Raw genomic sequence first — 24,755 nt, 5'->3', positions numbered from 1 at the left:
ACTCAGCACTGCTACAAGTATTCTTTTCACTGTGCTGCCTGCCTACCTGTAGGGTCAGGTAATGGGCTCTTCCCCAACCCCTTTCTCTATTTTCTCTTCTCATGCACTCCAGTTATGAGATAGAATATTCCACTCCATTCTTCCTCCTTTATACACTAATGTATTCCTTTCATATTCCCTTCTCTTTATATTCTTCAAACCCTTAGAACAATCCACCTATCCACATCCTCTGGTTTTCTTATTTAACTGTTTATTAAGGTTTATAAAAGACACTTGTTTGGGGCGGCTAGGTGACTCAGTGAATAGAGCACCAGCCCTGGAGTAAGGAGGACCTGAGTTCAAATTCGACACTTGACACACTTACTAGCCATGTGACTTTGGGCAAGTCACTTAATCCCAATTGCACTCCAAAAAAAAAAAAGAGAGACACTTGTTTCTGCTTCTGTGTTAGAATGTTAGCACTGCATTATACATGTGCCCCTTCTAAATATTGATCTCTGGTCTTTTTTATCAGAAATCCTTGAAAGCCCTTGAAAGATACATAAATTTATACTTAGCTTTGCAGGGTAGATATTTCTTGGTTATAAGCCAATATCTTTTGCCTTTTGGAATATTGTATTCCAGTATTTCTTCTCATTTATAGTAGAAGCGTCTAGGTCTTGTGTGAACCCATCTGGCTCCTTGCTGCTTGAACTGTCTTTTGTTTTTTTTTTAAAGCAATTGGGGTTAAGTAACTTGCTCAAGGTTACACGGCCAGTATTTCTGGATGTGGTGCTGAGTATCTGAGCCTGGATTTGATCCAGGTCGTCCTGACACTGGAGCCGGTGCTCTTACTTGCTGTGCTACCTGGCTGCCCCTGAACTGTGTCTTAATGACTACTTGGAGTATTTTTTCTTTGACATGGAAGCTGTGGATTTTGGCTATGACATTCCTGGGAGTTTTATTTCAGAGTTTCTTTTAGGAGGTAATCTATAGGTTCTTTTTATCTTTTCTTTGCCTTCTGGTTTTAATAGATCTATGTGCTTTTCATTTGTGATTTCTTGAAATATAGTGTCTAGGCTTTTAAAAAAATCCTACTTTTCAGATAACACAACGATTCTTAAGAATCTCTCTTTGGATCTGTTTTCTAGGTAGTTGTTATTGATATCAGATACCTTACTTTTTTAATTTAAAAAAACTTTTAATTTTGTTCAGTAATCCTTTCTGTCTCTTTGAGTCATTGGTTTCTATTTGGTCTTTTTAAAATTTTTATGAAGACTGTTACTTGGTTAAGCTTTACTACTATCTCTTCTAAGCTATTTATTCCATTTCTAATTCTTTTCTCCTAAGCTTTTGTTTCATTTTTAAAATTTCTTGCTTCATTTTTTCTAGGTATTCATGTAGTGCTTGTGAAAAATCTGGTCATTTTATCCTCTTTAAATCTCTGCTTGTAATTGTTAAGGAGCTATGGTCTCCTAATTTGGATTTTTGGGTATGTTTGGATCTTTCATATATTTTTTTCCTAGTAGATGGTCTCTCTTTCTGATTGCTTAACTTTCTAGCCTTAGTTCCTGAACAGGATCTTTGCTCCAGGGTCTAGCTGTGTCCCCTATAGACCTTTTGGGTGGGGTGGTTGGCCCTGCTTGGTCTTGCCCTAGATCCCCTGGATTCCTGTGCTAACCCCCACCTCCCAGGGTTAGGACACTGGATAGTCAGTGTTCTCTGTAGTGTCTCAGGATAAAGACCTTGGTGCCATTGCTTGCCTGAGTTGATACCCTGGTCTTAGTGCTGCCACAGCCCCAGTGCTTCCATGGTCCCCATGACCACCCTTGAGTTTTCTCTGGGGGAGGTAGGGCTCCCTTCTTATTTCTTCCATATGCAGAACCCCTAAAGCTATACATGTCTCTCGTCCTTCTCTGATGATTCTGGGAGGATGCTGACTTGTTTGCTTGTGCTATTGCTGATTTTGTTGGTGGCCCCTTCTCATATTGCCTGTGGGATTTTGACTGACTTTTTTGTATAGTTCTGGGGTGGAAATCACCTTTGCTTAATAGTTTATAATGGGATTTCTTGGGGAATCCATTCAATTTACCATGAATTTCGGGTTTTTTTGCTGGATTAGGTACATGGGGAGCAGAGTGGTCTGGATCCACCCAGGTTGCCATCTTGGCTACATCACACTCGTCTCTTTAGAAGAAAAGGTTATGGTGGAGACTAGATATGGGAGGAAAGAAGTTAGGGAATTTATAAATGCTACTGATTTTACCCCAAAGTTTTTTTTCAAGTAGTATGTGTGAGAGTACATCCTCGGCACTGCCTGCTTTTCTGTGCCAGGCTTTCCACTAGGGCTCCATGTCAGACTCAATCAAAGGCTGCTGGGGCTGAAGTCTTGGGCTCTAGGACTCTGGTGTTGTGGAAGATCCTGTTACACCCACTGCAGAGATGCCTTCTATTCTTCTTCATCAAGCTGATCTTCCAGTCCGCCATGATGTCATCCCTTTCACTCTCTTTTCTCCATAGGTGTTTGTGGTTGGGAATGAGCCTGTCGTGGCCTTGCTGGAGTCCTTGCTTCCAGAGCTGGGGATTGTTTTCTCTCTCTATTGCTTTACTCGGCAGAATGTGTCTCCCTTAAGGTAAGTCTTACCTTACAGTCTTACTCTGAGTGATTCCCTTCTTTGGTCTAAGAAGTTTACCGTCTGGGGGTGGCCAGGTGGCGCAGTGAGTAAGAGCACCAGCTCCGGCGTTGGGAGACCCGGGATTGGTTCCGGTCTCAGATACTTGGCACCCACACAAAAAATAATTGGCCATGTAACCTTGAGCAAGTTACTTAACCCCAATTGCTTAAAAAAAAAAAAAGGAAGTTCGCCGACTGTAGCTGGCACTCTCTCTTGATGTCACAAGAACATTCTGGAGCAGTCAGTCAGTCAGCAAGCCTTTAGCAAGCACTGTGCCAAGTGTGGGGGGAGCGAGTACAAAACAGCTGATAACATGGTCTCTGCCCTCCTGGAGCTCAAGGTCTGATGGGGGAGATGACGTGCAAATAGCCACATACGTACGAGACATAGGCATTGTAAGTGGAAGGTCATCTCAGAGGGGCAGCCTAGACACAGAGTGGACCTGGAATGACTTCCTGCAGCCTGAGTCTCAAAGGAAGGCAGGAGGCCGAGATGAGCAGGACAGGGAATGGGGAGCGTACAGACAGACAGACAGTCAGTAGATGTGGCTTGTGTGGAAGGAGCAGCTAGGGGGCTGGTGTCACTGGATTATGGAAGGGCGTGAGAAGACTGGAAAGGAACTTGTATTTGATCCTGGAGAGTCCCTGAGCAGGGGGTGACAGTAGGCCCTGCGCTGTAGGAGAAACTAGGAGGAGGGAAAGGGATAGATTGGAAAACATTTTTTTCTGCCCGTTTGAAGAAAGAGGGAACGTTAGTAGCTCATGGGTGACTGGAAATTGTTTTTGTTTTGTTCTTTGCCTTGCTAGCAGTGATAGTTCGAGATAGTATTCCTCATAGGAAGGGAACTTTACATGCTCTCACGTAAACATGTCACCGCTTGACCAGTGAGAAATACAGCAATTAAATGTATGGGAAGAAGGAAATAGAGGTTGGCCGATAACCATCTTGTGGGAGAAAAAAAACCTGATAGAAGAATTTGGTCATAGCACTGACAGTGTCTTATTTATAGTGAAGGAAATACTTTTAAATGTCTACAAAGTAATCTTCTGTGATGGATTTTAAGTTTAAAGAGCTGTTTGTTGAGGGAGTTTCTCACATGCCCTTTTTATTGTAGAGGAAATGACATCAACTCATTCACCATAAGCTTATTTAGCAATACTCGATTCTAGAGGCTGGCTGAAATCTTGTCACATCCTTTGGAAATTGTGACAGACTGTATAGCAATTTGTACTTATGTTTCCCTTTCCCTCCTCCTTGTTTTTCATGTTCAAATTTCACAATGATAATTTCTGCTTGTTTTCATGCTTTATGGTTTGTAAAACACTTCACATCATCACCATTCATCCTCACAGTGGTTAGGTAGGGTGGGTATTGTCATCATTTTACAGCTAAGCAAAGTTATTAAGTGATTTGTGCAAGGTCACATAGTAAGTGCTAGATTCAGGACTTGCCATGGACAGAACTGGGGTTAGAAGCCGAGTCTCCTGATGCCTGCCCGTAGAGGCCAGGCTGTGTGACCCCTAGTTCCATGCTCGCTCTTTCATGCCCTGCCTCTCACCATCGCCTTTCAGGACTTTTGCTTTACAAATTCTGGCACAGACTGATAGCTAGGATGTCATGGAGAGAGAACCAGACCTGGACAGAATAGACCTGGCATAAAAATGAAGATCAATTTTTATGCTATTTTCAAGGCTTAGTGAAGCCAGATTTAATATTCTTCTTTGCTGTAAATTTTACTCAGGTAGCCCCAGGTCACTTGTCTCATAATTCTTCTCTTGTGACTTATATCTCCACCCCTGCAACTTCACCCATATTCTGGGGAAACCTTAAGCTTACCCTAAACTGTTGTAGACTCCTCCCATCTCCAAAGGTGTCTTACTTTTGTCTGCTGATCTGAATCACATGTCTTGTTTGTGGATAAGGGGTTCTTGGACATGGGGGGATCCAAGCAATGGTAATATCAAACCAAAGTCGCAGGGTTTTTACTTTCTTACCATTCAGAATAAGACATGCTCTCTTGTCTTGTTCATTGCTATAAAATACCCTGGCATCCTTCCCTTGGGGACTCTGGTATGACTGAGGTAGCCATTGACCTATTTTGTTAGTAGATTTGCACTTTATTGGTAAACTGGTAGTGCTCAGAAAGCTATTCCTCAGCTTACCTTGTTTATAGCTGGAGCCCTGGGTTTGACATTTACGAGCTATGAGATCTTGGGCATGTCATCTGTAAAATGGAAATAATGATAACTGTATGACATCGCATGTCTTTGTTGAGAGGAACCTCATACTGTTATATATAAATGTTGAACTGTCTGCTGGACCTAAAGTATCCATGAGAACAGGGAACCAGTTCACATATAAACTTTGAATCTCCTCCAGTACTAGCACAAACTCCAGCACACAATAGGTAATCAATAAAATATTTGTTGAATGACTGAGTGAATTTTGTTTGTGCCAATATTTCCTCCTTTCCTTCTTGTATTGCTTTTTAATTCTTTTTTTGCAGTTGATCTGTTTATAATTTGAATATCACTTAAAATTTTTTTTAAATTTTGTTCTGCCCCCTCCCCCCATTGAGCAAATAAAAAAATAATAAAGCCTTCGATTCATATATGCATAGGCTGGCAAAGCAAATTCCCACCTTTGGGAAATGTACATCATCTTCTGCACTTTACATTTATCACCTCTCTGGCAGGAGGTGAATGATAGGTTTCATCTTCAGACTTTGGGACTCATCATTTATCATTGCACTCATGAGAATTCTAAAGTCTTCCAGAGTCGATTTTCTCTATAATGTTGTATCATTATATAAATTGTTCTAGTTCTGCTGACTTTCCTCTGTGTTGGTTCGTAGAGGTTTTCCCAGTTTTCCATGAAACTCTTTCATCATTTCTTATGGCGTAATAATATGTCATTAAATGCATATCCCAGAATTTGTTTCGCCATTCCCCAGGGGTATACCCTTTTACTTCACAGTTTTCAGCTGCCACGAAAAGAACTGCTGTAAATATTTTTGTACTTGTTGATCCTTTTCCTCTTTTTTTGGATTTCTTTGGGGCCTCATCTCATGGTGGTATAGCTGGGTCAAAGGGTAATTTCCTTCTTTGCAATCCTGCTCTCTTCAATCTTTGGTGCATTAATAGTAGGGAATTTTGCGACATAATCATGCTACTTCCTGATCACAAATATTGTGCCACGGGAGCCATGCAACTTCATTACAAATGTTTGCTTTCTTTCAGAGTCCCCTGTTTATCCCACATGTAGTACATGTAGGATTTGTGTTAGAATACAGGGGATCAATCAAGTGGAAAAGAACTCACATGTGGCACTGGCAGTGAAATGCATCTGAAATGTCCTCCTTTTTTATTTCTCCACCACTGAGAATCCCTGGCCTGCTTCAAGATTCATCTCAAGGTGCCCCCTGCAGGAGGCCTTACCTGGTGGCCTGTGGCCTTGGCGCTGTGTCCACCCACCTCGATGTGTGTGTATCATGAGCTGTGTATCATCTGTGTGACACCTTAGGAAGGGTAATTCCACATCACAGATCATGTGGTAAATCTATGTAACTGGTGGCCACTGCCCTGTTAGGGTCCTCGGCACTACACTCCTGGTCTCCTCAGCTGCTAATGCCTTCCCCTCACAGATGACCTTCGTATACCTTGACATCTCATGTTGTTTCCCCCATTTGATGTACACTGATTGAGAGTAGGGACTGGATTAGTTTTTTTTTAGTTTTTTCACCTCTTTGCTTCCTCGGCTCTTAGCCCAGGACCTGACAATTGGCTAGTACTTGATAAATGTTTGTTGACTGACTGATTTGGCTCTAGAGCCAAAGAGTAGTCAGTTATCCATTGAATGCTTTGGGATCCTGCAGTCTGCATTCGATGAGCAGAGCGGCCCTGCCCAGTGGCGGGGCCAATATTCTTTGGCTATGTGGCTCATTCACCACATAGTGTAAGGAGATAAACTCATGCATCACCCTTCTTCCTGCCAGGTCCTTCTGCCAAGAGATCTTGTTGTGGATTCTGAAGAAGCTGGAGAGAAAGGCAGCCCTTGCTGCTCTGAAGGGATTGGCGGGTCTGGATAAGTCAGTGCCTTCTCTCCATCCTCTGTGTGAATTCAGAGCTGCCAGTCAAGGCAGTACAATGGTTACTATCAAAGAGACAAGCAGGTGAGTTCATCCTTCTTCCTTCCTGTGTTCTGAAAACTTGATTTAACCCATTCTTTGGCTTAACCACTAAGGGGAGCCCATAGAAAGGAAACCTGGAACATTCTCTTAAGTTATTGTCATCCTTACTATGTAGTATCTGAAATGTTAGCATGATGAAAGCCTGGGTGGGGCTTTTCTCTAAGAGCCAAGGAATTGGAGGCCCGGCTTGTTAGAACCTTGTGGTTCTGCATAGAGACAAACTCAGCTCTTCCAGAATCTTCACATCAGTAAATGGGCAGGCTCCCAGCTAACCTCCACACTACAGGAAACCAAATCATTCTCCCTGAAAATGATTCATGTGTGTGCAGGGTTAGCATCTTAGGTTTCTCTAATGGTCTTCATTTGTTATATTTTTGGGTTCAGAGGAGAAAATCACAGGAGTCTCCTTTGCCTAGAATTTACCTACTGACCTGGAGCCATAATACTTGTCTAGCCTGATTTGTGGTGATCGCCCAACTCAGTGTGTGTGTGTGTGTGTGTATACATGTTTCAGATCCTATAACATCCATGTAACACATGTAGTGCTTGCTGTCCTAAAGCAGACACTTCCAGTTTAGAAATCACATTGTAAATATGTTTAACCAATGGCTATTGTGTTTGCTATTAGGGTCCTTCATCACATCCGTCATATTGGTATTTGTTGAATGAAATATTGTCCTTGTGTCCTTATTTCCAGGGTTCATTTAATGACGTTTTTAAACACCATTTTAGTGTGAAGGTTTTTTGTTGTTTTTTTTTTAGTAAGTAAATCAATGAAGTGAGACCCAGTCTTCAAATTGGCTTATTTTTGATAGGTTTTGTGATTAAAATGTGTACACATACTGAAATATTTAAATACTTCCAATATTTGTTTGAACAATTCTTTGAACCATTTTTAATTGGGCATCCTGCTGGATTTGATATAGGAGAGTCCTAAATACAGTTTCTTAAGAAGAGATGTCCAAATCACCAGGTAGTGATAGGATTGTGTTAGTACTGATTAGAATAAATAGATTTCCTTGCCAAGAGGGAAAGAATTGAATAGACAGCTCTTTTACCACTAGAGGGATATGTGAGGGTTTTTTTTTTCCTATCATTTATGTTTAACATTGCTGCTATTTCTGCCACTAATGATAATCCCTCTAGGGCATAATTCAGGCATTTTAATGAGAGAGCAAAAGCCAAGTGAGTAGTGTAGTTAGCTTTACAGTACCAGTTACAGATAATAAAGAATTTAGAAATAAAATTTTATGTAAATAAATCAAAGAAAAGAATAGTACTGATTTTTTTTGGCTGTATTATTTTTGGAACTACTCATAAGCTAATTAGTAGACTATTTAACAGCCAAATATTAACACAATAAAACAATGTTATTCAATTAGTTACTATCATGCTCTTTTCTTTTAAATAAATATTTATTAAATTATTTAATAAATATTTCTATCACTTCTAAATGATGCCCACCCTTCCATAGAAACCTATTCTGTAACTATAATCCATAATCTTTCTCCTGTGTAGAGGGAGGCCTGTTCCACCATTAGTTCTTTGATGTTAGCATTGGACATTGCATCAATCAGAGTTCCTCATTTCTTTCCACATTGTTTTCTTTTATATTATTGCAGTCACTGTGTAGGTTGTTTTCTTGGTTCTACTTACTTTGTTATTCATCAGTTTGTCTGTATTCCTCATATTCATTGCTGCTTATGAGTCAGTAATATTCCATTACATTCATAGACTATACTTTGTTCAACCACTCCTCAGTCAATGGATACCTACTTTGCTTCTAGGTGTTTGCTACCCAAAAAGTCCTGTTAGAGACATTTTTGCACGAATGCCTTTTTCTCTGTCTTTGATACTCTTAGAATATATGTCCAATAGTATGTTAGCTGGGTCAAAGAACATATCATACTTTTTCAAATGTAATATTGTACTTAGATGAAAATAATGAGACCACTAAATAGATATTTGAAAGTCGCATGAATACATTTCCATTTTCTCTTTGTTTCTCTCCTTTTTTAAAACAATATAAATTAGGGAAAATGTGAGTCATCTAAAGGACTGTGGGCTGATAAACCAGTTAATTCAGAAGCTAAGTACCCAGATTACTCACTCTAGGTGTCTTCTGAGTGGGTTAGAGATGCTCATTGGGAAGAGTGATATTGCTGACTGAAGAAAAATGACTTAAAATCTTATCTTCTTCGGTGGCAAGTTTGGAAAGAGTTGCTCTCACATGTAACAGGATAAAGTAGATGGGTTCCATGTATATTTGGATTACACAGTCGCCATCCTAACTTGTAATTCATCCCTCCTCTTTGTTCACTTGTTCATGCCAATCTTACCATCCCAGATCCTAAGCTAGTCTAAGAGTATTCATTATTAAAAATATCAACGCATCTGTCAGTCAGTCAGACTTAGAGCCCCCATCCCTGTTCAGCCAGACAGCTTGGTGATATAGTGTATAGATCATTGGAATTAGAGTCAGGAAAACTTGAGTTAAATCCTGCCTTAGATGTTTGTTGTTGTGTGACTCTGGCAACCTTTCTCAGGCTCAATTTTTTTTTTCATCTGCAAAATGGAGCTAATAATAGCACTTACCTCACAAGGCTGTTGTGAGGATCAAATGAGATAAAAATGTAAGGCACGGTTCATGCCTTAAAGCTACATACAAAAATTCACTGTTGCTATTTTAATTTAATAAACTTGCAGAAAGCACCTTTCCTATGAGTAGTTACTTATATGTCTCTCTATGACAGCTCTCAAACACCTAGCATTAAGTAAATAGAAAAGTTACTAAATAGAGGCGTCTGGATGGCTCAGTGAATAGAGCACCGGCCCTGCAGTCAGGAGGACCTGAGTTCAAATCCAGCCTCAGACACTTGACACACTTACTAGCTGTTTGACCTTGGGCAAGTCACTTAACCCCAATTGCCCTCCAAAAAGCAAAAAAATAATAAATAAATGTTACTAAATATATATCTGGTTCACAGTGAAATCATTGATAATTAATAATTTATGGTATTGTAGTGGTGAAAAAGCTCATGGCCACAGTTGCTACAAGTTATCCTTGTAACTATATGACTTCTCTCTGCTTCTCCAAACAGCCCTACGCTTTTCAGGATAATAAACAGTCTCTTTGCAAGAACCCTCTTCCTCCTCATGAAAAGTTTGTAGGGACTTGTGGAAGATGCATTCTTCCTGTCCTTTTGTTAGGATTTTGTATTGGCTTTCTAAACTCAACCGATCTTCTCACATTGATAAACAAAAGGCATCCTTCTCTATCTGAGATGATTGAATTTTAAAGAATAGTAGTTGTAGAAATGGACCAGTACACCTTATTGTGCAGCTATTGATACATCAGCGTAGGTCAGAGCAGTATGATGCCCGCCCTTGGGGACTGGGGATTTTGTGTTCATAGCTCAGGGAGAAAGTCCATCTTTCTACCCATTTCTACCCATTCCATCTTCCCAACTACTCCTCTTTCCCTGGGAAGGACCAGAGCAACAGCTTGACTCTGCTCAGTCACCAGCTGGACTCCTCCTCCTTCCCTTCAGCTATAGTGCAGTTTAAGTGGGGGGGCTCTTACACAGGGACCCCCTGCCATTCCTGTTTGAATTGTCCTGTCATATCATGAGAAGAACCAAGGGTGGCAGCTCCCCTGAAGCTAAGAGGCCAGGCCACAAAGGTGGGGAACCTGTGGCATTGAGGCCATGTGTGGCCTTCCAAGTGCTTGGGTGTGGCCTTTTGACTGAGTCCAAGTTTTACAGAACATATCCTTTTATGAAGAGGATTTGTTCTATGAAGTTTGGATTCAGTCAAAGGACTATAGATTTCCCTCCCCGGGCTAGAGAATCAGGAGAGAACCACATACCTGATTAGCTCCAACCCTAATATCACTAGACTCCCCTCCAGAGGTATGCTGATGGGTGGGGTATAGAAATCTAGGAAGGATTCAGCATCTCAGAGAGAGGTGGTAAAAGATGGGGAGGCAGGAGGCATCCTGGGAGCAGAATAATTCCCTCAGAATCACCCTTCATTTTCTTTCCTTTCCCATCCTCTTCAGCTGTGTCCCCTCTGTCTGTCTGATGTTTCTCTGGCGGCCCTTGGTGGCTTTACAGCCAAGACTGGGCAGGCATTGGGGAAGAAAAGTAGAACAGGAAAACTGTTACAGGTGACTTGGTGTGCTTTGGGGGGAAAGTGATTCTTCTGCCTGCCCTATCAGCTGTCTCAGCTTCTACCCACTTTTATTTGTTTCAGTCTTTTATAGGAGGCCACTCCAAATCATTTCTCCTAGAAATGAAAGAGTAGAAGGTTTAGAGAACAAGAATTAAGGAGATTTAATGGATAGATTCACCAAATTAATTAGTTTAGTTTCAAGGAAGTTAGGTGGTGTCATGGACAGAGTACTGGGACTAGAATCAGAAAGACCCAGGTTCAGATCCAGCCGTATGCACTTACTAGCTGTGTGACCCTGAGCAATTCAATTATGTCTGCCTGCCTCGGTTTCCTAAGCTATAAAATGCAGATCATGATAGCACCTACCTCACAGTGAGGGTTTTTTGAGGGTCAAATGGGATTTTTAGTGTGTGTGTGTGTGTGTATACACATATATTGGAAAGAGAGAGAGAACGTCAGACACACAGAGAGACAGACAGAGAAAGGGGAGACAGAGACAGAAAGGGACAGATAGACAGAGACAGGGAGAGAAACAAAAGAACATTTTGCAAACCTTAGAGTAATATATAAATGCTAAGTATTTACTAATAGATGTGTATTTCTTTAGGGTATGTGTGTTATATTGTACAGATTAAAGCAAGTAATTATGTTTACTGGGCAATAGCCTTGTTATTGAAAATTAACCATTTAAATTTCCACCATGGGAAATAATGTTCATATGTATAATTGACAGGGTTATCCTACCCCACCCCATTTGAAATTTTCTGGATGATATTCTGTATAGAAGTAAAGTGTTGCTTTAGAAAAATAGGGGTTGTTTTGGTTTTTTGAAGTGTTGTCTGTAGGGGATACTGACACAGTAAATATTGTCCTGCATTGCAGTGATGAGGACGAGGTTCTGTATCAGAAAGTCACCTTGGAGCAGGGCCAGGTAGAGTTTCTGGTGGACCTGCTGTCTCAGTGTCAGGAGTGCGGTCTGGCAGGAGACTTCTTCATCTGCTGTTTGGAGGTAAGAGTTACACCAGCACCACAGCAGCAGCAGGGTGTGGGGAGAGCCCTCGAGTTTCCCATGCCATCCCATGTAGGAGCCCACAGTTACAGATTCCATGCACCACTAACAGGGTGGTTACCAGGGAGAGGGAAGACAGGGCCACCAGCAGCCCTTCATTTATTTTTTTTTTTTAAAGCAATTGGGGTTAAGTAACTTGCCCAAGGTTACCCGGCTAGTTTTTGTGTGTTAAGTGTTTGAGGCCAAAATTGAACTCAGGTTCTGACTCCGGGGCTGGCGCTTTACTCACTGTGCCACCTAGCTGCCCCAGCAGCCCTTCATTTAGATGGGAAGGAGGATGATCTTTCTTCAGCAGCACAGATGTCATCGCTAACTCTGCTTCTTTCCAAGATTGTCTTAGATCTATTTTTAGATAGGAAGCCGCCCCTTAGTTTGTGATAGGGTTAATCCTCACTCTGGGTGTATAGGAAGGACCTTTCTGAAGTTAATAGCAGGCTTTGAGGCCTCTGAGTAAGACCTGTTCCTTCTGACTGTCGTTATGTCAGAGATTCGGAGAGGAGCCCTAGAAGCTCAGCCTCCCTCAGACCTGCTTAGAACCTTTGGGGTACCTGCTCCTCAGAGGGAGATGAGGGCACTGCCCTTTCCTTCATCTCGGCTGCACTTTTGTGCCCTGAGGTCTTCTGTAGTGTTTACACTGATAACCCACATCTGGGGGACCCTTCAGTAGCTTTCCTCCTGCTCTCCCTTCTACTTTTCCTCTAGAAGGAGGAACCAGTGCTCCCTGGAGAAACATCCAGGGGGAGTAGAAGGTTGGGGGTGACGGAAGGCAAGGACCCCTCTGGATTGGGACCTTGCTTCCGCACCCAGGGTCCACCTCACTAGGATGGACCTTCCTGCATCTTCCTGGCCATAGATTTGATTTCATTCCAGAGATTTTGTTCTCAATCATTTAATCTAGATGAGACCTTAGCTGCCTGGGACTTAACGTATTGCTGCTTCCAGCCATGTTTGCATTTTGATGGGCAGCTCTGGAAGACACCTAAGGGAATGAATACCTAATGATAGACTTGAAGGCCCCTGAGGTTTTTGGTTTTTGTTTTTGCCTCTGAGCCCTAGTAAATGTGGTATTTCTTAGAAGTTGGTCAGGGGTGGAGGGAGCTTTTGAATAAATGTCCTTAAGTGAGTCTCTGGAAGGCTAAATGGTAGATTATACAGTATTGATATATTAAGCAGATGACTAAGTAATGGGGCAATTGGCATAATTATGTGAATATATTCACTGCAGATTACTTAGGTTTACGTCTCTGAAACTCTTGTTTCTGTCAGCTTTTTATGTCATTCTTCCTTTTGATCTGTTCTTCCAGGAGCTGACACATGTAGCAGCAGAAAATAAAGCCAGGCTTCCCCCTGAGCCCCTCTCCCATGAAAGCCTCTTGGCCCTAGAAGAATACCAAAGCTTTCTTGTTGGAGAGCAGGAGAAGAAGCTGCTGACCTTGCAAGTGGTGGCCGTTCTGTGTGAGAGGATGTCTGAGACAGTCTTTACCAGTATCACCCAGGTCAGTCAGTGGCAAGTCCTGGAGCTCCAAAGGCCCACTGCCAGGCCAGAGAAGGATGTGGGCTGATGCTTGTTGGTTGGTTTTGAGCCGTGCGTGTGTGTGTGTGAGAGAGAGAGAAAGGCTTACTTGCTGTGAGACTGTGGGCAAGTCATTTGCCTTCACTGACATCACTGTCATTTCTTCTTCTCCAAAAGGAGTGAATGATACTGGCCCTAGCCACTTGACAAGGTTCTTGTTTGGAGAACCTTTTGTAAAACCACAAAACAACATGTAAATGTCTGAAGTTATAATTTTGGTTCCTAAGCGTATTTTAGAAAATATGATTTCTCTTTATCACTAATGACAGTAATAATAGTACTTTAGATTTTTAAATGACCTTTCCTCCTCACATTGCGTTCACTCAGTTTTTATCTCCACTCTATCCTATGACATTTGAAAGTGTTCTAAGGAAATGTTTGGGCATAGGGCTGCTTTGCAAACCAATGATATAACAAATTTACCAGTCCAACTCAATATTTGTAGGAGTATGGGCAGTTCTGGTAGCATTCTTAGTAAAATTGTTTTGTTCTCTGAAGAGAGGAGGTGTTTGATAGGGGAGGGGGGGTATGCTATTTCATACTTTATCTAATGGTCAAAAGGTCCAGAAAATGGCATTGTATCTGTAATATTAATAGTTAATACTTAACCACTGTCACAATAATAACTGAAATACAATAATACAGACTGAATAATAAGACGGAATTAATAATGTGACAAATACTAGCAAAATGCTAGCTAAAACACAAGAATACTGCAATAGAAAATTAGTGTAGTCTTGGGCTAAACCAAGAGAGGCAAAGTATGCAGGGTGGGGGAGGGGATAGTTTTTTGGTCTTGTGTCCAGTCCAGGGGACCACATTTTAGGAAGGAGAGGATAATCTGGAGAGGGTCTAAAGGAGAACCTTCGGGAGATGACAGGCCTCAGAGCCTGGCCTTGTGAGGGAGATCCAAGGAGCTGGGTATGGGGAGGACATGAAGTCTGTTGGCAGGTATTTGAGGGGCTCTCAGGTGAAAGAGGGCTTGCTTTTTCTTCTTGGTGCTACAGGGGAGAACTGGAAATGATGGGTGGAAGTTACAAAGAGGTGTATTTTAGAAACGTATCCTTATGACTACAGGCATCCAGCAGGGGAGGGGAGACCCCCTGGGCCTGTTACAGAGGACATTTTTGTTCAGGGAAACGTCATCCTCAGTGGTGGCCTTGGCCATTGTGTCTGTGGTAAATTAATGTGCTCCTATCTCTTGACCAGAATGAACCGTATTGCCCTGCATGTAAGACTTGAGTTGTTGCTTGAAAAGTTCTGAACCCCTGTTCTCTGTTGAGACCCCAATATTATTTTCCTTCTACTTTATCATGTTTCCTGCTTGGAGAATTTGTAGCCACCTGTCAACTCTTATAACTTTTACCTTGCTAAAGAGAATAATTATGATGGTTTCTTCTCCAGACAGTCATTCTCTGAATTAACTAATCCCCCCTAGGTGGTTTTTTTCCCCTGCTGTATTGACATGAACTCTCTAGAGACTTTATTACCCAAACTGAAGATCTTTGTCTCAGAGTACTTCTGGAAATGGAAACAGCCTAACAGTGCTATCATCTGATCTCATGCATTTGTCCTAAACCCTTTATAGGAGAGAAGTAGCAATAGAATGACAAGAAGGTCAAAGCTCCTTCTTCCTCATACCACCCCATGGCCTTTTCTAATGCATCTGAGGCATCATCACCTCCTGGCTCTTCCTGCCACTGGGTCGGACTCCAAGGGAGGGCCTTAGACAGTCTAATCACATGCTTTCCCCAGGGGACCTCTCTCCAGCGACTAATGTTCTGCTGGACTCACTCCTCACGGTTTAGCGTATCGCCACTACCTTTCCTCTACTCATCACAGTATCTTTGAACCCCTGGCTGTGGAAGTACAAATCACATTCCCCTTCTCCAGTGTCCCTTCCTCCTGTTTCCATCCTCCCATCCCCCACTGTCCCACTTCAGTCTGTCTGCTTTGGTGCCTTTTGGAATGCCTACTCCACAATTACCAAATTGTCTTTTATTTTAAACCTCTCCCTTTCTCACTTCTTCCATCTTCTGGTATTCACTGAGGCCTGTCTCCCCCTGATAACACTCCTTTCCTTAATGCCCTTTTCTTTACAATCTGCACTTTTTCTCATGACCCCCACTCCCTGACTCACTGGTCATCATGGGGGATGACCATTATCCTTGCTTCCAGTGTCCCTTCCAGACTCTCTCTGCCTTGTCACTCAGCATCATCTCTCCTTCCTTGAAGTTCACACTATCCAAATTCATTACCTATTCCGTATCCTGGTGGCCATTATTTATCCACCTCTAGGATAGTCTCTTTCCTTATCAATGAGTTTAGTGCCACCTGGCTCAGTACTTTTCTCCTCCCCAACTCCCCAACTCCTGCCTTCATTGTAGGGGACTTTAATATGTGCAATAATCCTTCCTCAAATATCTACTTCCCAATTTCTCGTCTCCTTATTTCCTGTGAACTGTTCCTCTGTTCCACCTCACACCATTGAGCTGGCCATCCCCCACCAATGTCCCACTTTCATGTTAGCAAACTGTGAAGTTACTTTATCTGTTTGGAGATAGAGGAGATGACAAGACTGACTGATTGGGTCTTTCCCCCAGTGATTTATGTTCTTGGGTTTATCAACACTGGTCTACTATTTTTGATCATTGCTTCTTTTTTAAAAGTATTCGTTTTTTGTTTTTTTTGTTTTATGCCTTGAGGACTCTAGGATACACACAAAGTTATGAACGTGGTTTTATTGACCAGAATTGTATGTTGATTCTTTATCTTGAAACTTCGAGGACGTCAGGGTCCAGACAAACATGGAAAGGGTTTTGCTAAAAAACTTTATAATGTCTGATATCCCCTGAGTTGACAGGCAGATATATTCATCTTTTACTTGAAATTTCTTGGTAAGACTGATGTGGGAGCAAAGGTGATAACTGCTCTGTATGTTAAATTTGACAAAGTTTGAAGTGTTACATAAAAATAAGCTGTTGCTGGTATGTACCCTCATATTTTGCATGAAGGATCACAGCTAGGGGCATTTTATAATAACTGTTGTTAATAGATTAGAAACAGACCACTCATAACATACTTCCTGGCATGGAATAATTGCTTAACAAACGTTTGTTGACCTGACCCCTTACAGCCTTCTGCTTGATGGTCCATTGTCTTGATTGTTCTTAAATGTTTTGTATAATATCTTTTGCTTAATGGTATTTAGTAAGTTTATGGCTGTCTTTATTTTAAAACTTAAGAATTTCAGGAATATTTTTTTAACCAGCCAGTGATTCTAAATTCCTTTTCTGTGGTAGGTGGTGGAATTTGTAGCAGCAACACTGAAGAGAGCATGTCTCAGCTTAACCCAAGAGTCAGAGAGTACTGTGGAAGCACAGACTTTGAGCATGTCAATGGGACTGGTGGCTGCCATTTTGGGAGGTGCTGTTCAGGTAAGTTACATAAATTAGGCTAGCTTTATTTGGAGGCAAAAGTGGAGGGAAGGAAAATATCATTTACTTCCCTACCCTCACTAGAAGTGCGAATGGAAATTTTTTTGGGGGGAGGGAAGGGCATCCTATGTGACTTGGGTAAACAGTCTTGACTCTCAAAAGAACTTCCCACCACTCAAAGGGAGTTGAACAATTTAAAGTCCAAAGACTGGAGGGTTTGAATGCAGGGTAAGATATTCTTGACTTGTGGTAAAATCACTTTACTTTTCAGCCTCAGTTTCCTTAGTTGTTAAAGGACAACATGGCCTTGTAGATAAACCAGGAAGATTTGGGCCAAAGTTCTACCTCTCTCAATCCTGTCTTTGTTATCCTGGGCAGGTCACTTGACCTACTGTGGTAGAGGGAATTTCCTCATTAAGGAGTTCCATATACCAGTGAAACCTTAGAGCTTGGCCCTACCTCTGTCTCTGAAATAGGAATAATAATACTGCATTTTCCAGAGTTGTTGTGAGGAAAGCACTTTGTTTCCTTGTTGAGTTTTTTATTTTTATTTTCAGTTCCAAATTTTCTTGATCTTCCACCCCTCCCCTACCCATTGAGAAGGCAATCAATATGATACTCATTATACATATGAAGTCATGCAAAACATACTTTCATATTATTCATATTATGGGAGGAAAAAAGGCAAGAAAAATAAATAAAATGAAAAAAAACCTATCTGCTGATCACCATGATAATATTGCTGTCATTGTATACAATGTTCTCCTGGTTCTGCTCACTTCACTCAGCATCAGCTCATATAAGTCTTCCCAGGTTTTTCTGAAAAAAATTCTTTTTTCATTTCTTATAGCACAATAGTATTCCATCACAATCATATACCACAACCGTTCAGCCATTCCCCAGTTGATGGGCATCACCTCAGTTTCCAATTCTTTGCCATCACAAAATTCTCTACTATAAATATTTTTTGTGCGAATAGATCCTTTTCCTTTTTCTTTGATCTCTTTGGGATACAGACCTAGTAGTGATATTGCTGGGTCAAAGTTTTATAGCCCTTTGAGCATAGTTCCAAATTGCTCTCCAGAATAGTTGGACCAGTTCACAACTCCACCAACAATACATTAGTGTCTTTCTTTTTCCATATCCCCTCCAGCATTTGTCATTTTCCTTTTCTGTCATGTTAATTAGTCTTATGGGCTGGAGGTGGTACCTCAGAGTTGTTCTGATTTATATTTCACTAATTATTAGTGATTAAAGCATTTTTTCCACTACCATTGATAACTTTGATTTCTTCTTCTGACAACTGCTTGTTCATATCCCTTGACCAAATATTTCTCAATTGGGAAGTGGCTCTTATTTTTATAATTTTGATTCAGTTCCCTATATATTTGAGAAATTAGATCTTGATCAGAGAAAATCACTGTAAATTCCACCCTCCCACCCCAAATTTTCTGCTTTCCTTCTAATTTTGGCTGCTTTGTTTTGTTTGTGTAAAAAGTTTTTAAATTCAACATAATCAAAATTATTTATTTTACGTCCCATATTCCTCTCTAGTTCTTGTTTCATTATGAACTTCCCCTTATCCATAGGTCTGACAGATAATTTTTGAGGAACGTCCTTTGTAAACCCTAAACAGCTCTATAGAGAGGAGTTATTCTGTTGTTATTTTATCTCCCTTCTAGAGGTAGGCACAGACACTCTTGGAAGTGGTGTTCTTCACTGGTGGGTATACACCTTAATAGCAGTTGCTCTGGGGCCCATCTAGAATCCACTTCTTGTTCCTTTCATTGCTGTCCTGAGACAATCTCAACCAAAGACACTGCTGGTTTCTTAGGGCTGTAGCTACTTTGAAGAGCCCCAGCTGAACACTCGGGCTATTATCACACTCAGTATAATGTCGTTGCTTTGTTTCCAGTCACTTTCAAGGATGAGTAGGCCTTTAAGATGCCTACGTGTGTGAGTGATCAGTTAATTACATATTTGAATTAGGCTGGGAGATGGCTGGGAGGAAGCATTTTAAAGCAAGTGATTTTAAATCTGACTATATTTCAGACTATACTGGAATAAACTTGGGAATCAATGTGGAACTTTCTGTTGGTGAAATAATATTCGTTTTTGAAGATTTCGATTCTTAAAATATTAGGATTTGCTTCAGTGTGGTTCAACAGTAGACTCTTACAGCAGGAATAGATAGGAAGGCCTGGACCTTTAGGGTGTATTAGCCGGTCAGATGGCAAAGCCTATGGAGGACATATCAGCAGGGCAGATGGTCAGCCCTGTAGTTGGTCTGTAGGGTACAGAAGCAAGGCAGCTGAGAAGGGACTAAAACATACACGTAGATAGTGGTAACTCAAGTTAGGATGGAATCGTTGATGTAGCCATGTTCAAATAGAGATGGATAACACTGGGTAGGAAATGGGGGGGCGGGGTGGAAGTGAGATCAGGGAGAGAGTGGGGGAGGCTTGAAGGTAGAGATATGGAGAGAATCCGGTTCATTGGTGAGAACCTGTTCAAGTGTTTCCCTACATTTTGTCCTTTTGGGAAAAGGGGTTGCATCAGTTGTCTGTCCTCCCCTCAGCTGCCAAAACAAAACAGGTCTGGCCATTTCATTCCCCTACTCCAGAAACTCTGGTGGCCCTCTGTTACCTCCAGGATCAGGTAGCTACTCCTCTGGCATTTAAAGCCCTTCTTCCTTTCCAGTCCTATCCCCTCTGTGTGCCCCGAGCCTGCCCCACTGGCCCCTGTTCTGCTCCTCACCACAGCATTCCTTCTCCCCCTCCAGCTGTCCTGTGGGTTCAGAGTGCCCTTCCTCCCCACCTCCGAATCCTGGCCTCAGCTCACATCTCACCTTCTGCAGAAGCCCTGCCTCGTGCCTGCTGGTAGGGCCTTCTCATGAAGAGATAGGGGAAAATAGGTGTGCGTGTCTATATAGTAAAAACAGAGGAGAAGTGGGCTATGTGTGTGTTTGTGTGTGTAGCATGTCTGTGCGTGGTTATTGCATGTTCTGGCTCGTTAGAGCAGGGACTATGCCTTTGCCTTTCTTTGTACCCTTGGGGCACAGAGGAAGCTGCTAGTAAACGCTTATTGACTGACTCTTGGGGCCAGGCCTTCCTCCAGTTGCTCAGCATTCTTTGCTTTATTTTTTTTCTAGAGAACGGCCCTTTTAGTCTTCCAGTTTAGGGGAGCGCATTTCAGAGTTGCCGGAGTCATATGTGAAATACACACACAATTTAGAGAATGACAGAATTATGGGGTATTTTGCCTCATTTGTTGTATTTGGGGGAAGTGTGTGTGTGTATCATTAGGTTGAAGAGGGATTGATTTTTGTGTTTGCCAGTTTGAACACTTTTGTTTTTAAATTCTTTATTATATGTTCCTCTTTTGCTCTTTTTAGACTTGAAGACTTTTCTTTTTCCTTTCTGTATTTATTCAGTTAAGGTGAATATCATCAGAATTTGGAGAAGATAAGTTACTAAGTAGACAGCTCTGAACTCCCCGTTAATCTAAAGGACAGGTCAGGGCCATCCTTAGGCCAAAGTACCAAGTGAGTGAAGTCTTCCTTGTCTCTGCCCCCAAGATCTCACAAGATTTCCCTTGCCCAGTGGGTCTGTCCAGACACCCCTAGATACCAATGCCCATCACTGCATATCCCCCCTCGGCAGGACTCCTTAGAGCTTTCCAGCTCCATGTCAGGACCCACTTAGGTCTGTATACAGAAGCCAGCTGATACAGAGAAGCTTGTTAGTAGTAGCTCATCCTCAATCACTCTCTGCCAGCCAGGCTGACCCATAGTCTTTCTCCCAGCAGAATTCACCAAATCCTCTCCTCAGCCAGCCGCTGCAGGCAGCCCTACCCCAGGTCACCCACCACAACCCTCGTCCTGGGTGTCCACTGTCTGACACTACATAAACTGTTTCTTTGTGGTCCTCCATCACCATACCCAGGGGCTGGGTGGTACCATGTGCTGCTTAACACTTAAATATCTTAATATAAATGCTTAAATATCAAGGCTGCGTCTCCATGACTCCTAAGTAGTCCCAAAGATGATCTGCTGCTCTGAGCTGCCAAGGGTCCCTTGTAGCCTTAGGTGCCTGACTACATCTCCTATAGGAGAATATCTATGGGGTTCCCTTTGTCCCATAAGTATTCTTAACTGTGTCATTCCCTTTCCCTTCTATGTAGGTGACTAAAACTAATTTAATAAACTGAGACTTTAAAGGCCTTAAAGACCTTAAAGGACTGAAAAATTAATGGGTTCACTAGCATTTGCATTTGTAACAGGAATTTTTAATGCTTGGCTTTAAAAGAATGATTAATTATTTGCATTTCAGGTACTTTAACAGGTTAATGGGGAAAAAGGTCAGGGTACAACGTTTTAAGCATCCTTCCTATGACAGCCGGCCCCTTCCTACCTTTCCAAGTTTCTTATACTTGACTCTCTGCCATGTACTAAGGAATCCAGCAACACTGACCTTCTTTGCTGCTCCTCGAACAAGACCTTCCATCTCCTGACTGTGCATTTTCATTGGCTGAGCCCCTTGCCTGGAAGCAATGTCTCCTGCCTCACCTCTGCCTCCTGGCTTCTCTGGTTTCCTTTAGCTCAGCTCCATTCCAACTTTTAGAAGACGTTGCCAGTCTTGCTACTGCTAGGGCCTTCTCTCTGAGATAAGACAATCAGTCAACATTAATTTTTTTAATAGTATGTGCCCTGGCCTTTTACCACCAGATCAGGACGACACCATAGGGCAGGTTGGGAATATTCTTAGAATGCCACCCTAGCATGTCAGGTTTGTAAGGTAACAGATCATTATTATTTCCTCCTGGTCCCTTGAAAAATTCCACCAATTCCATGGGCAAACGTCTGGTGTCTCTGTGTATCAGACCTCATACCAATCACAGGTTACATGATAAGGTGAGAGGTGCTTCCATATAGGTGATCCATTTGATAGAAAAGACCCTGTGGGAGCTGAGGCCCAGGAGCAGCCCAGCCTCATTGGTCACTTAGGTTTCAGTGAGCTTCTTGGTCATTGGAACAGGCACCCATTAGTCCGCAGTCTTTCTAAATTCCTGCTGGGATCTCAATTCTGTTTGCTCTTCGCTTGACTCCAGGGACCACTGAGGCAGATTTTTATGTTTCAGATTAGTGTAAGTACTTGGCATAATTGTCGTAATACCTTCCAGAACTAGGAGCAGACACCTCCCTGGCAGGCACCAGTCAGTCCTCAAGTCCTTACTTGTTTTGCATAGGTTTAAAGGTTACTTCCTCAATGCCATTCATTATAGAAAACCATTTTCTTTCTATTTTATTCTATCCTGTATCCTGAGGTTATGCCCTTTTGGGCAATCCAGCTTCATTTTTATCCTGTGCAGAGTATAGAATTTAAAATTGGCCAACATAGTCTAAGAAAAAAGAATGTGTGGCTCAGTTAGGTCACCACCAAAGAACAAATGGCATAACATTTGTCAAAAGCACTTATTACAGTGCCTGGCACATAGTAGGTGCTATTTCATAGATGCTGATTCTCTTCCCTTTCCTAAAGCCAGATTTAGGTATAAGATTTGATTTCTTTTGTAGAGCTGTAGCACAGTGCTTTGAATATAGCAGGTGTTCCATAAATAATTATTAACTAACTGTCAGCCTGAAAAGAGATTAAGCTACCAGTCTACACAGGAAAAACCAAGTAGATCAAGAATGCCTATTGTCTAGACTTAGAGACAGTATGGCTTAGTGGATAGAGAGTTCTCTTGAAGTCAGGAGGACCTGGGCTTGCTTCCTGACTCTGACATGTCCAAGCCAAATGACCCCGCACAATTAACTTAATCTCACACTGTTCTAGGCAACTGCTGAAGACTGTAAGTTGGGAAGAAAATGCCATTCTGTCCTTATAGAGGGAATTTCCTCACATGGAAGGCCCCTGCACCAGTGAAATCATAGATCTAGCCCCTTCCCTGTTGTCCAGAGTTCATCATGTCCGTAGCACGTTTCATCATGGATCTAACTTACCTCACATGTGATACTCCATCTCCTGCCTCTGTGCCTTTGCCTAGGATGTCTCCTCTGCCTAGAATGATTTCCTTCCTAATCTCTAACTCTTAGAATCCCAGACTTCTTTTAAGGAAGGCCACCTCTTCCAGGAGGTCTCTCTTGGTCTGCCCTCCCACGTACAGCTACCTTTCATCTCCTCGGTGTCTCTCCTCCATGTCCTGGTTCCTGCATATATATTTTCCCCCATTGGAATGTGAGCTCCTTGAGGACAGGGACTGGTTTAGCTTATTCCTTATATTCCCAGCCCTTAACAACACCTAGTAAGAGCTTAATAGATGGTTGTTGATTAATGACATATCTTAAGTTTATGCATCTAAGGCTGGAAGGAACTTTACAGGTCGTTGGTTCAGCCTCCTTCCTTTAGAGGGAAGGACCTTGCTGTGGCCCAGAGAGCTCAGGTGAGTTGTTCAGGCTTATTGCCAAGGATTCGACAGGCTTTCTGACTCCAGATCAACCCCAGTCTTTCCACCGCAGAGCGCTGACTCATTAGTACCACCTCCTCTGAAGAAGGGGAATTGCAGAAACACATGGTAGATGTCAGTAGTTCACAGCTCAGCCACCCCCTTTTGTGGCGACTAGATGAAATGATGAATGAAGGACTGGAGAAGACCTGAATTCATATCCAGCCTTAGATGTGTTTACCCAAGACAAGTCACTTAATCTCTGTCGCCCTCAGTGCCCTTATTTCTAAAATGAGGATGAAAAGAACACCTGCCTCCCAGAGCTGGGAGAGGAAGGAATAAGGCACGTTGCAAATGGCTGTAGCATTCTATAAAGAAATGCCAGCTGTCGCCATCCTCATTATTATGTTACTAGCGACTGCTTTGGAAGAAATGTACAAGTGACATCATGGAGGAAATGGACACGTGAGTGAAAATTAGTAAAAAAGGCTCTTATTAAATGTTTACTGTGTGCCAGGTGTTTGCTGAGCACTGGCAGTACAAAAAACAAAATAGAGCGAGGTGCTGCCCTCCAGCAGCTTACAGTCTGACAGAGAGTCAACACATAGAGGAAAGTGGTGGCCAGGGAAGGATGAAGTCACAGGGCATGGAGGGGAGCCACCGGGCAGGTCAGTGATATACATTTTCCACAAATGGTGGTGTTCTTAATTTGAATATTGGTCTTGGTGCAAGAGATAAAGAGTGGAAGGGGAAGATCTGCTTGGCAGGAAAATGGCCTGACAGCTCACAAGCCCCCCCAATCAGCCTGGACCCAAGGCAGGTATCCTTGAGGCGTCTGATCAGAAAAGTACACCAAATAGCCAGGGAGCCCAGCGGCTCCACTGTCCCCATGAAATGTTAACATGCCTAGAAGGAGGCCTCTCGCATGTTGGGGAGGATTCATGGGAGGACACTGAAGAGAGTCAGAGGAGAAGGTGTCTGGGTGCAGGGTGTGAGCCAAACCTGGGAAAGAGACCTCCCCTGGAAAGCCCTCCTCTCCCAAGGTAGGGCCTTCTCTCTGCCCTTTAGCATTTTCAAAGAGTAGCTCAGAGCACTGAGAAATTAAGTGACTTGCCTCAGGCTCTTAGAGCATGCAGCCTGCCACTGAAGCATAACAAATTTAACACAACACTGGCATTATATATTAGCCAAGACTACACTGTGAAGTTAGGTG

At 42.3% G+C, this 24,755-nt stretch overlaps 1 protein-coding gene across 1 annotated transcript in view; it reads left to right on the top strand.

Moving 5' to 3' along the window:
* The window catches only part of TANGO6 (transport and golgi organization 6 homolog), a 205,972-nt gene that overhangs the window by 44,823 nt on the left and 136,394 nt on the right, over positions 1 to 24,755 (top strand). Inside the window, exons 8-12 of the mRNA XM_069085484.1 lie at positions 2,500 to 2,612; positions 6,649 to 6,825; positions 11,899 to 12,025; positions 13,390 to 13,581; positions 16,961 to 17,095. Of these exons, the coding sequence (XP_068941585.1) occupies positions 2,500 to 2,612; positions 6,649 to 6,825; positions 11,899 to 12,025; positions 13,390 to 13,581; positions 16,961 to 17,095 (744 nt within the window). The remainder of the gene's footprint in view (positions 1 to 2,499; positions 2,613 to 6,648; positions 6,826 to 11,898; positions 12,026 to 13,389; positions 13,582 to 16,960; positions 17,096 to 24,755) is intronic.

Source organism: Petaurus breviceps, unplaced genomic scaffold (assembly GCF_028583685.1).
Source record: "Petaurus breviceps papuanus isolate PSGF00001 unplaced genomic scaffold, PetGlider_PUasm1.0 176, whole genome shotgun sequence".
Lineage (NCBI taxonomy): Eukaryota > Metazoa > Chordata > Mammalia > Diprotodontia > Petauridae > Petaurus > Petaurus breviceps.
This window is presented reverse-complemented; position numbering and strand designations above follow the sequence as displayed.